Source organism: Mesoplodon bidens, assembly GCF_964165515.1.
Source record: "Mesoplodon bidens genome assembly, chromosome: 10".
Lineage (NCBI taxonomy): Eukaryota > Metazoa > Chordata > Mammalia > Artiodactyla > Ziphiidae > Mesoplodon > Mesoplodon bidens.
The window spans coordinates 95202228-95216301 of NC_138172.1; the positions used below are offsets into that span (position 1 = coordinate 95202228).

Below are 14074 nucleotides of genomic sequence, written 5' to 3' on the forward strand. Positions count from 1 at the left end.
GTTATGGGATTAAGTTGAGTCCGTAATAGAATTTAAAATACAATGGGAAAAAAACAAAATCCACATAAAGTTATAGCAACTAATTTAAACGGAACCTCACTCAGGATAAGGGATGGGGCTGACTGAACAACGTGGTTTAAAAAAAAAAAAAAAGAAACGAAACGAAAATGCTTTAAGGAAAAGCTCAAATCAGATCTCTGTGAACGATAACTGCTCTGAGAGAATTTCAGAGAAGGCTGGAGAGTGGAAAATAAACGTAGAGGAAAGGGTGTGTCTCAAAAACAAGCGGCCACATTCTGCCTTGAAGTTTACTCTGATGCAAATTTCTCAATGTTTTTTTTTTTTTTCTCTGTATGCGGGCCTCTCACTGTTGTGGCCTCTTCCGTTGCAGAGCACAGGCTCCGGACGCGCAGGCTCAGCGGCCATGGCTCACGGGCCCAGCCGCTCCGCGGCATGTGGGATCCTCCCGGACCGGGGCACGAACCCGTGTCCCCTGCATCGGCAGGCGGACTCTCAACCACTGCGCCACCAGGGAAGCCCGCAAATTCCTCAATGTTTTTAATTCTCTTTAGTAATGTGGCAAAACAGGTACATAACTGAAACCACACAAGAGGCGAGGGTCCTCTTGGCAAGGAGCATGTGCAGAGGGAACCAGCATCCAGGCTGAAGAGGATCCACAGAAGTGCCAACAATGGGACAGGGGCGGGGGTGAGCACTGAGCAAACAGGTGTGTCTCGGGGCTGCTCTACTCTTGGACCACCCTCCACCCCCGGCTAAGATGATGAGAAGAGGAATCAGTTCATGCCTAACTGTCCACAAAGACCCCTAAGGCAGCATAACACGCCTGGCCCTGGTGTCTGTCTAGCAGCTCTGAGCGGAACCTGCCCTTTCTCTGGGAAGACTCAGAAGGGCTCTAGGAAGGCTTAGCTGATCCCTCTTTCTTTTTTGCTAACACATAAGTAGAAACGAACATTTTTACTTCCAGTATACAGGGGAACCAACTGAGTCAACATTTTGATGGAAAACGGACCACAGATATATGCCCAGTGGCTTTGTTCACGCCATGGGCACCGATCACAGAGAATACGCGAGAAAAGATGGGCTAAATGACCTAACTTGAAACGTGGCAACGTGTGTCAAATGCTGAGCGTGCGTCTCTGTTAAGAGGACGGTGCCAAACAGTCTAGGAATTCGTGACAGACACACTGGCAGAAGCCATATACCATCAGGATGACGAGGCTGGAAGGGACGAGGCTGACGAAGACCACCCCGAGGGTGACCTTCTTGGATACCAGTAAGTAGATGCCCAAGGGCAAGGAGCTGAAGTACAGCAAGCCTAGCAGCCATACCAACACCCGGATGGACGTCTGAAAGAGCAGGGACGTGCAGTTCCACACGGTCCAGTTGTGCGACATGGCGGTGGCGGAGTCGAAGCTGGAGGGCCTGTAGAACTCGACCACGGGCGTGGAGCTGAGCGACGGTGAGCTCTCCCTCTGCACCTCCATGATCGTGATGACCAGGCAGTTGGAGGACGCGTGGGAAGGGCTGACCAGCGAGGCCAGCCGCTTGGGGGTCAGCAGCAGCTCCGTGGGGTTCTCGGGCAGGCACTTCTTGCCTTTGCTGCCACAAGTCAAGTTCACGAGGATGTTGCTGTCATCGGGCAGGCCGCTGACCTCGTCGTCCGGCAGGCATGTCTCGAACCTGCAGAAAGGGCAGACGATGACGCCGCGCGGGGAGTCCCCGAAGTCTATGATCTTGTAGAGGCATTTGGCACACACCCTATGACAGCACTCCAGCACTTTGGGTTTCCTCTGTCTCAGGTTGTACCGGTTGTAACAGATCTTACACTCCAGCTCGTCCGAGACCTGAGACTCAGCGGCGTCCTCTGGCGGCTGACTGGCCATCCTGACTTCTGTACGTCCGGTCTTGGGCCAGACGGGTCTCCTTGAAGGACGACTTCGATGAAGCTGTCTCTCCGAGTATCACATCATCCGAACCAGGCAGAGATGCAAATGGGCAGGAAGAGGAGGGACAGAAATCTTCCAGGCATTTTGTTCAGCTGCTACATACCTCTCTGTCTCAAACGCATATTTACAAAGGCCACAGGAAGGGTCTGCAAAGGAAAAGAAATTCTAATATTGTGAACAGTTCACTGAAAAGTGCTTTATGGAATTTTCTGCGCTTCTAATCGCTGAAGGTAGACTTGAGAGGTTAAATCCCCTTCATCTTGTCACACATTTCTGCCTCCAGGATAGGAAAGTGTTATCTCCATGCTTAGCTTTTTCAGTCCACAAATATGATAGTAAAGAAGGAATTAAGAATCGTAGTGGTGTAAAGGACACTCCAGAGCACTGTGGGTATGGCTCGAAATAGAGATTTTTCTCTCTGAAACTTGTAACAAATGCTGGCCTCTATGAAGATTGAATGGGACACTTATCAGAAATAGATGTTTGCAATTAAACTCCATTCAGTATAGACTCACTCATTCAGCGGATCATTGGTATGAGCTCCAATTGTCTAAATACCCTCAATAGTGCTTAGGAACACACAAAAGAAGGGAAATCTTAAGGATAAAGATTTAAAATGTGTCTTCAGAAAGTGCTTTATAAAGATGAGAGCACATTTAAATACAGCAGACAGTTCTCACCTTCCCAGTGTAAAGAAATCTGTTATAAATGCCTTCCTTATTTGACTACTCAATTTCAAACTTTTTGTTTCAACACTAGTCTCACAAACCATGGTTGTATACATACATACACTCAAGGAAGAGTGAAGCATATGACACCTGACATAAGCATTATAACCAAGTCAAGTCTAATTGACAAGACAGAGAAGTAAACACAGAACACATGTGTAGTTATGTCTCCAAATATGAAGAATCGTGCATGTCTGGCTATCAAGAAGTACTCAAACTTCACCCACTTGCCTACAGAAAGCCTGATACAATCAACAGTCCTTAATGTTGACCCCTAGTTGCTATTACTACTGGCTCTGGACAAATGGCTGAAAGCTGATTTCACGTACACAGTCTGTTCTCAATTGTTAGTACTAATGAAAGGGAGTGGCAATATGGGAAATCTCTAAATAATTTTTATTTTGCTTTAATATATGTGATTGGGGCGGTAGTACATTTGTCTTAAATTATGTTTTGCTTGAAAAAATATCAAAATGTAATTGAATTTCTGAGCAGACCCCCAAGCAATAACAGCAGAAGGCTGTCATAACAGTACTGAGAGGGAGACTGCAACTCTGCTAGAATTTTAAGTTTGTTATGGATCCTACTGCCTTCAAGAGAAGAGGCAGTGGACAGGTAAACTTGGATGATTTTTGAAATCATGAATAATTGGTTTGTGAATATATATTATCTTCCTTTTTCATTATGACTTTAGTTAATTTTTAAATTGACTTCATATAATACAAGAATGGATAGTATAATGGGTAGCGTGGCAAGATACTCTTGGTGGGAAAAGGAAGTCAATCAATAAATAGAATCTCCGGCATCAGCCAAAGAAATGTAGGTAGAGTTTTTCTTAATAGAGTTACTGTATATGAATGCATGTATTTCAAAATTGCTACCGTAAGCTAATTTCTCTGTATCCACACTTACATGCAAAAAAGAATATACAGACACAAACATCAGCTCTTCTATCCCTTTCCCTTCCACGTGCCCTAAATATTCATTCCTGATCCTGATCCTGTTCAGGATACACATGCCCAAGTCCTTGCAAAATGTGACTTTATCTTGCCACAGTTCTACAAAGCTGGCTTTTTATTCTCTTGGGGGATGAACATCTCCAGGATGACAGTCAAGGGACAAGAAGGAGCTCTATCCCTGTCACCACTTCCAGTCCTAGCTGCCTGCAGAGGATGGTCCCTAGTCCTGGGCAGGTCACTAGTGATCCAATTCCTGGACGGCTCCCATTCCATCAGCCCTCTTGGTAGCCACACACAGACCCAAGGCCCATCCCAAGAGAACATGTTGTACTCTCTCTGCAGCTACCGTCCCACTCAGCCTTGCTGGAGCTGATGGTAACAGTAGAACTCACAGCAGTAATTGCCTCCATTACTGTCAAAAGGACTGATGTACGTGAGGTTGTGTGAATAAGGAAAAAAAAGAATGCAAGCATATACAAAAAGACATCAGGAAAAGAGAGAGTAAAACATTCAGTGAGGATAAATAAGCACAATTACATCTATAGGCACAGAAAGCCAGAGTATACATCTAGAAACACCAATAAAAGGCTTATGTATAATGAAACTAGACCTCTACCTTACACCAATCACAAAAATTAACTCGAAATGTATTAAAGACTCAAATGTAAGACTGGAAACCATAAAAATCCTAGAAGAAAATATAGGGACAAAGCTCCTTAACATGAGTCTTAGCAATGACTTCATTTTGAATATGACACCTAAAGCACAAGCAACAAAATCAAAAATAAACAAGTGGGACTATATCAAACTAAAAAGCTCTGCACAGTAAAGGGAACCATCGACAAAATGACAAGATAACCTATGGGATGAGAAAAAAATATTTTCAAACCATATATCTGATAAGTGGTTAATATCCAAAATATATAAAGAACTCGTACAACTTAATAGCAAAAAACCAAATACTCTAATTTAAAAATGGACAAAGCACAGGAATGGACATTCTTCCAAAGAAGATATATGAATGGCCAACAAGTACATGAAAAGGTGCAGAACATCACTAATCATCATGGAAATGCAAATCAAAACCACAATAAGATATCACCTCCACACCTGTTAGAATGGCTATGATCAAAAAGACAAGAGATAACAAATGCTGGTGAGGATGTGGAGAAAAGGGAACCCTTGCACACTGTCAGTGGGAATGTAATTTGGTGCATCCACTATGGAAAACAGTGTGGGAGTTTCCACAAAAAATTAAAAATAGAACTACCATATGATCCAGCAATTCCACTTCTGGGAATGTATCTGCAGGAAACAAAGACACTATGTCGAAGAGATATCTGCACCCCCATGTTCATAGCAGCATTATTTACTATTTACAATAGCCAAGACGTGGAAACAGTCTAAGGGTTAAACATGAATAAAGAAGTATATGTGTATATACCAACTTCTTCATACATATATGATGGAATATTATTCTGCATAAAAAGGAAATCTTGCCATCTACAACAACACCGATGGACTGTGAAGGCATTATGCTAAGTGAAATAAGTCAGACAGAGAAAGATAAGTACTGTAGGATCCCACTTACATCTGGAAACTTAAAAAAAAACAGACTCATAGAAAAAGAGGTCACTTTAGATTTGTGGTTACCCATAGGTGGGGTGGGGGAAGGGGGACTGGTACAAAGGTGGTCAAAAGGTACAAACTTCCAGCTATAAGATAAATAAGTACTAGGAATGTAATGCACAACATGATGACTATAGTTTTGACAATGCTGTATGTGGTATACTTCAAAGTTAAGAGAGTAAATCTTAGTTCTCATCAAAGGGAAGAAACATTTTCTCTTTTTCTTTTTTTCTGTATCTATATGAGATGATGGATGTTAACTAAACTTATTGTGGCGATCATTTCACAATATATGTAAGTCAAGTTATTGTGCTGTGTACCTTAAACTTACAGTGCTGTATGTCAATTAGATCTCAATAAAACTGGGGAAAAATAAAAAATTTTAAAAAGGCGTACGCATATGTGAGAATACATTACACTGTCAGCATTTGACAATCAGCTGGTTACATTAATTTTTTCTGTACCAAGCTTCTTACCATTAGAAGAGGAGTAAGAATGTTCTCTGTTAGGCCCACCACAATTTTTAGTTCCTAATTCTGGGAACAAGTTATTCGCTTAGGCAGTATTGAGCTGTCTAAGCAAATAACTTTATTTTAAATAAAGCTTTCTTTTTTCACAGAAACACTCTTCATACCTTTGAATATGTTAAGATACAGTGTTATGATCATAATGTTCATATATATAAAAAATTCATATGGGGGCTTCTTGGTAACATGCAAAGAAAATACTAAATGTTCAAACATCCAATCAAAAAGATACCTACTTTAGGGCTTCCCTGGTGGCGCAGTGGTTGAGAGTCCACCTGCCGATGCAGGGGACACGGGTTCGTGCCCCGGTCCAGGAAGATCCCACATGCCGCGGAGCGGCTGGGCCCGTGAGCCATGGCCGCTGAGCCTGTGCGTCCGGAGCCTGTGCTCCGCAACGGGAGAGGCCACAACAGTGAGAGGCCCGTGTACAGAAAAAAAAAAAAAAAAAAAAAAAAAAGAAGCCAGACCCCAAAGAGCACATACTATATGATTTCATCTCTAGAAAGCTCAAAAAATAGGCAAAACTAAGCTGTAGTAGGGATGCAAGTTTAGGTGGTAAAACTAAGAAGAGAAGCCAGGTTGTGATTAGCATAAAAGTCAGGACAGCAGATGCCTTTGTGGTGGGGGGAGGAGAAGGGGGGCTGCTAAGAGGCTGATGAGGTTCCATCTCTTGACCTGTTGGTGGAACCTTGTGAATGTCCACGTCGTGCTACAACATCAGGCAGGACATTTTTCTGTACTGGTGTCATCTTTACAGTAAAAAGTTAAAAAAAAAAATCCACAGCTAAATACATTAGCTACTTTGATAGCCCAGATTTTTCTGTCAATGGATATTTCAGATCAACTTATTTTTTCCTCTGTGATCTGTAAATTCATTCATTTTTTTCACAAAATTGAAATGTCAGTCATTCATTTATCACCTAAATATCCAAGCATCACTATAAATCAATATTAAAAAGGATGGAGGGCTTCCCTGGTGGCGCAGTGGTTGAGAGTCCGCCTGCCGATGCAGGGGACACGGGTTCGTGCCCCAGTCCGGGAAGATCCCACATGCCGCAGAGTGTCTGGGCCCGTGAGCCATGGCCGCTGAGCCTGTGCTCCGCAACGGGAGAGGCCACACGGTGAGAGGCCCACGTACCGCAAAAAAATAAAAAATAAAAAAAGCAAAAAAAATAAAAATAAAAAGGATGGAATCTTTAAGGTGAACAAATCTGGAGCACTACTTGATGGGAACAACTGCTAAAAGTATGTCTCACCAGGCACAGGGGAAAGAAGGATCTGGCATACTAAAACTGCCTTAAAAATAAATACATGTAATTATGTGAGGTGAGGGACGTGGTAACTAATCTTATTGTGGTAATCATTTTGCAATATATACGCGTATCAAGTCATCATATTGTGAACTTTATAGTGTGTATCAACTACATCTCCCTAAAGCTGGGGGAAAAAACAAATACAAAAGATTTTCTTTTCCTAGAAGAACACCTATTCAAATATCTGAAGCTGATATTTCTCATTAATCACTTAAGCCTTTTATAAATCATCCGGGGTAAGAATATACAAGGAGATAATGACCTACTATAATTCTTATAAATCAATTTGAGCTTTTGGGCAAATGACTATTTTCATTGCCCTACTTAGCATTTGACTCAAATCCACTTTCTCCCCCACTCAATTCCTTTGATATTGAAGATGCAAACTTGGCTTGTATTTCGAAGCAGAGTCCCTTCAGTGGATATCTGTTGTCTGCCTACCTAAGATGTTTTTTTCTCCTTTAGACCACACTGCTTCCTTCCCAACTGCCATGGCTTCTTTGGGGAAGCCTTCCCCTCACTCAAATTCTGTGGCTGTGGTTGGGTTGGTGCACTAATCGCAGTGCCTCCCTTCTCTCCCACGCTGTGGACCTGTGACCCAGCTGGCTCATCACAGGACTCCACTAACCCCCTGCTCACAAGGACCAGTCCGGGTGGGCATGCGACTCAAACCAGCCCCGTCAAAGCTCCTTCCTAGGACTTTTTAAATTTGAAGCTTGGAGGAAGAAGAAACATGCCAGGGGCCAGGGGAAGGAAAATAGACCAGAAGAGGATGTATCAGGGAACTGTCATGCCATCAAGAGGGAGACTAAGAGAGAATAAAGCCAAAAACAAAAAGAGGAGTCAAGGAAGGCAGGAGGCAGAGATACAGACAAAGGCAAAAGACTTTTGATGAGAGCTGAACTGAGCCTCTGGACCTAATCGTGTGTGAGGCTCCCATAAGCCAATAAATCCCCGTTTTTGTTCATGCTAGTTTTTTGGGTTGGATTTCTGCTACTCACAACACAGAGAGCCAGGATACAATTACCATGCTGCATTTGACTCTGAGAATTTATTGTGCTTTTAGAGCTAGGTTCCTGCTTAGTACTGCAGAAATTATAAATAAATAATGGAATAAAACAACCCAAACTAAACAGGACTTCTTTACTTTTAAATTTTCATTTGCAGGTGTGTGCATACATGCATGCCTGCACACATATACACACAAATTTGTATACATAAACATATAAAAGTCATCATACATATTGTTTCTACATATAAAAGTCATCATACATATTGTTTCTTTATCAGCAGTCTGTGTGTGTGTTTTATTTGGTTAACTTCTCCTCACTTCCCTCCACTCACATCAGCCTGAATGCCACACCCTTGCCCCCAGTAACCCATATTAACTACCTGCTGTGTTTTCTTCCATATCTATTTCCACATGCATATATCTATCCATGTACACATAATTGTAAAGACACCATAAGCACATTTTTTCCATTGTTTTTTTCTCACTACTATACCCAGTTTTCTGCATCTCCTTTTTCCCACTCAATAATGGTTCAGAAAATCTCTCAATTCAACCAATACAGCCCTGACCCTGAATTCCTTTTTTATCAGCTGTATAACATTTCACCATTTGAATGTATGTAATATAGCTCACCAATTCCTCCCCTGGTAAGCATTCATGTATCTCCATTTTTTCCCCCCGACACTAACATTACTGCAGAATACAATCTTGTGATATACATCCATGCATACAGGTGCTTTGTTTTTTTTAAGAGAACAAGGAGTGGAATTCTTGGGTCAAACAGATATTACTCCTAACACATGTTGCCAGATGGCTTTCCAAAAAGACTGTAACATGTACTTCAACTCAGTAATATAAGTGCTCTTTTCCTCTAACAGCAATAGATGTTATTGAGCTTTATAATTTTTGCCAATCTGAGGGGTGATGTATCATTATTTGAGTTTGACCGTTTTCTCATTTGTTGGCCGCCTCTGTATTTGCTCAGATGTCTTCATATTTTTTACTTATTTTTCTATTGGGTTGTTGGTCCTTTCAATTTATAAATGCTCTTTTTTTTACAAGTATTAAATTCTATATCCTCTGTATTACAAACACTTCCCCAAATTGACTATTGACTGGCTTTGCTTGATATCCTTTGAAAAGCAAAATACTTGACTTTTTGAACAGTCATATATTTATCTTTTCTCTTGCAGCTTCTGAGTCTCTGATCATAGTTAATATTAATACCGTATATGCAGTTCCTAATATTGTACATGTAGTTATTTTCTTACAAAATTTTTTGTGCCTTACTTTTAACTTTTATTTTTTATTTTTATATATGGTGTAAGGTAGGATTCTAATTTTCTTTTCTTCCAGGTCAATAGCCATCAGTGTCAATCCCATGTGTTAAATAATCCATCATTTTCTGATTAACTGAAATACAGTCTTTGTCATATATTAAATTCTCATGCATTCCAAGATCTATTTCTGGTTTTCTATTGTATTCCATTGATCTATTTCTCTAGCCATCTATCTCGACCATAATAATTTGAATACCATGGCTTTTTAGTATATTTTGATACCTGGCAAGTTATGTCTCCTCTAGGGAGTTTTTTTATTAATTCATTCAACTATTTATTAAGTGTCTCCTATGTTCCAGACACAGTTATAGGTGCTGAAGATTCAATAGTGAGCAAAATCCCTTCCCTCCTGAGCTTACATTCCAGTGGTCTGGAGGGAGGCAATGGAGGAATTATATTCTTGGCTACTGGTAGCACTTAACCTTCTGTTATAAACCTTCAGGTCATTTTATCAAATTGAAAAAAAAAAAAAACTGTTGGGATTGGAATCACCTCAGATGTAGACTTCAATATTAAGACTTGCAATCCAAGAACTTGGTAAGTCTCTAATTTGTTCACAGTCTTGATCTATGTTCTTCAATAAGACATTTTCATTTTCTCCATGTTTCATGCCTTTCTTTTAAACTTATTCTTCAGTATTTTTAAGGTTTTGTCACTATTCTAATTTGTCCCTACTCTTCACTTCTAAGGGCCTTTTGCTATTATGGGGCAAGAAGGAGGCTTTTGATTTTGTTTATTTATTTTTAATCCAGCCACTTACCAAATTCTCTTATTCATTCTTACAGGATTTACTTGGAGTGTCTTGGATTTACAAGGTACACAATCATATCATTGGGGAAAAAAAGATAGTTTTAGCTTGTCTTTTCCAGTATTTATTCCAGTTATTTCATTTTTCTTGTTTTAACAAACTTACCAGAAACTCTAAGACAAGGTTAATAATTCCCACAAGAATGTAAGCTCCATGAGTCACAGCCTTTTCTCTTCTTTATTCATTCCTGAGGACACAGACCAATACCCTGGCCCAAAGTAAGTGCTGAAAAAACATTTGTTAAATGAATAAGTCATAGCAATGTTGTTTAGTTCCTAATACTAACTGTAAATTTTTGTGTGTTTTGCTGTTTAGGATGATACTGTTGGTTTTGGTAAATGGCCTATTATATTAATGTAGTTTCCATTCTTAATTTATACTTTTTATTAGTTGTGTCTATACATTTTATTAAATACTTTTTCAGCATCTATTGATGTGACCATGTGGTTTTCTAGCCCTAATTTGATCATGTGAGGGATTTCACTGAAAAATTTCCACTCGTGTTCTTGGAATAAACCCTACCTAGTCATACATAGTTGGGTCCTCAAATACACTGATGGGTTCTATCTGCTAATCTTTTATTTAGAATTTTACATCCATATTCAACATTAAATTTGGTCTCCAGACTAGTAGTTTTGTACTCTATCAGGTTTTGTAATTAAATGTATGCTTATTTTACAAATGAATTAGGGGCTTTTCATCATCTTCTTGAACAGTCCAAATAATGATAAAATTATGTTTTTTAAAGGTTACATAAAACTCAGCTGTAACTTCATATGATCCTCTTGCCTTTTTAAATGGAAGATCTTTAATCACTTTTCCAATCTCTTTTATGGTACTGTCTTATTCAAATTTTCCACTTTTTCCTGAGTCAAATTTAGACATTTATATTTGGCAAGGAAATAATCCATTTTTTCTGATTTTTCAAATTCATTGCCACAGAGTTGAATGCAGTTATCATTGTTATCTTCTTTGAATTGCTCCTATAGCTCTGATTATGTCCTTTTTCTCATTTTGTCTTGTAAATATTTTATTCTTTATTAATTTCCTAATCAGACACATAATCTTTATATCTACTTTATTGCTTCAAAGAACCAACTATTGGGCTTCCCTGGTGGCGCAGTGGTTGAGAGTCCGCCTGCGGATGCAGGGGACATGGGTTTGTGCCCCAGTCCGGGAGGATCCCACATGCGGCGGAGCGGCTGGGCCCGCGAGCCATGGCCACTGAGCCTGCGCATCCGGAGCCTGTGCTCCGCAACGGGAGAGGCCACAACAGTGAGAGGCCCGCGTACCGCAAAAAAAAAAAAAAAAAAAAAAAAAAAGAACCAACTATTATTAATGTATTTATCCTTTCTATTATTTTTTATTTCATTAACTTCAGCTTTTATCTTTATTATTACCTCTTTCTAATTTATTTTAGTTTGTTTTGTCATTCTCTTTTCTCATTTCATGATGAGACACACTTTGTCTTTATTCTTAAATAAGGAACACATTCAAAGACTGTAAAATTTCCACTGGCTACAGCTTTCATTCTACCCTATAGCTTTTGGAATAAATCATGCTCCTTTTATTGATTTCTATATATCTTGTAAAGTGACTTTTGTCTCCTCCTTTGATACAAATGTTATAAAGAGTGATTTTAAATTTCCAAGTAAATAGTTTCTTTTTTATTACCTTCTCATTTATTTCTAATCTTACTGGATTATGATCAGAGAACAAGATCTATAAAAATCTCTTTTCCTTTGGCTTTGTTAAGGTCTTCTTTGTGGTCAAGTATACAATCAAGTTTTGTAAGTAATCCAGAACAGAATATTCTGTATGCGAGGGATGTAAGGTTCTAGCATATCCGTTAAATCTAACTTTTTTTATTTATTCAATTTCTCCATCTTAGGGGTCTGCACAAAGTTAAGACGGGTTGAGACAAATGAGAGAGGTTTATTAAAGTGTCTCACCGTAACTGCATTTGCATTTCTAATACTTTGCTTTACAGATTTAGTGGCTATGTTATTTTATACATACATGTTTATTTATCTTCTTCATAAACTGTGCTTTTTTAGAATCATTGTATAATTTCTTTCCTTCTCCTATTTATGCATTTAACTTAAATATAACTTAAATACTAAACCTCATATTGCTAGTTCTTCTGACTCTCTATATTGGCCTGAGATCTTTGTCCGTCATTTTTTTTTCAACTTCTATCACTTTGTTTCAAATGTTTCTTTAAAATACCATATACCTGGGTTTTGTTTTTTAACTTAGCCTAACAGTATCAAATTTTTAATGGGAAAATTCAGTTCATTCACATTTAATGTAAAGACTATTATATTTGAACTTATTCTTTCCTTCCCACTTGAGTTAAATGCTTAATTTAGAAATTTTAAAAAAAAGGAAAGAAAAGAAAAGAAAAATTTCCTCTGCTATTATCTCTGCTCACCTTGAGGTATTTCTGATGAACATTTTTTGGGATGCTTTTGGTTTGATACTCTTTCCTTGAGTATTTTTGTTAGAAAATGGGTGATGACATCTCTGAATTCCTGCGTTAACAGTAAATGCCTTTTACCCTGACAGAGAGATGGCAGGCTAGCTATGCATGTGGCTTTCAGGCTGCTGGCTTTTTGTCTCCGTTTTCTACAGAAGTTACTCCACTATCTCTAGCTTCAGATGTCACAGAGAAGAAATCTGCTGCTTAGTCTGATACCCCTTAATGGTGGGTAATTTGTTCTCTCTTTTTGGAAGATTTTAAGATTTTGCTCTGTGTTCTTAAGAGTTCAAGAACTTTTCCAGTACACACAGAGAATTCGTAAATCTGGCTTGGAACTTGATGAGCGATTGGAATGTACAGTGTCGAGTCTTGATTGTTAAGCTCAGAAAATGTGTTTCTTATATTTATTTAAGTATTGCCTTTCCTCCATCTGTCCTTTTTCTCCTTCTGGCTCTCCTGTTAGTCACATGTTATATTTCCTAGATCTATTTTCTCTTGTGATTTCCATCCCTTTATATTTTTGTTCTGTGCTTTCAGATTCTTCCACTTCACCTACCTGGCTCCTCATTCAGGTCTCAGGGATGATCATCATCTCCTTCAATTCATTTACTGAAACGTTTGATTGGAAAAGCATGCCCTCCATCTCTAGGAAGTCTTCTTGTGCTGCATTTAAATCTCCTTATGTGCTCTTACTATTTTTTGTCCGCTCAGCGTCTGTCTCCAGCTGTCTCTCTGTTACATCACTGGGGTTCTGGTCTGATTGTTGGAGGACCCACGTGACTACATTTCCGCGAAAGGTGGGAGCACGGTGGTCTCTACTCCTGCGACCTCACAGAGCGACAGCAGACAGACACCAGGATCCTGCCAAGTCATCAGGAGGGAAGTTTCTTGCAAATTTTCCTCACACCCTCCCAGCCTACAAGACAGGGAGGACTCACTCAGCCCAAGTGTTCACGTTCTCCTAGGTCTCTTGTGCGATACACACGCACAAAGACACTCACATACGTACAGTGGGATGAGGGCAATTTTCAATGTTCCTCCCAGAAGTCCCCCAGCCTCTGTAGGTCAAGCTCTTTATAGCATCCAGTGCATTCTGGTCCTCCCCCAAGACTCATCAGATGCCAATCTTCACTGCCAGCCCAGCCCAGCCCAGCCCAGGAAGAAGGCCCTCACCTGTCCCCCCTCACCTCCAACTTCCACAGAGCTCAGGATTTCACCTGAACCCAGGGCTCTTTTGGCTCCAGGAATGGTTTGGGTCAGGAGAGCCAGAAACAGTAGAATTGAGACTGGCTGGTTAGGGAGCCACTGT

The 14074-nt window shown here is 39.9% G+C and overlaps 1 protein-coding gene across 1 annotated transcript; it reads right to left on the reverse strand.

Moving 5' to 3' along the window:
• Nucleotides 1-1160: 1160 nt before the first annotated feature.
• Nucleotides 1161-1904, reverse strand: RNF182 (ring finger protein 182; the record flags this gene model as incomplete). The annotated part of the gene is made up of 1 exon (XM_081247660.1): nt 1161-1904. One exon carries the CDS (start codon nt 1902-1904, stop codon nt 1161-1163), a length of 744 nt encoding a protein of 247 aa, XP_081103786.1.
• Between the last annotated feature and the right edge of the window lie 12170 nt (nt 1905-14074).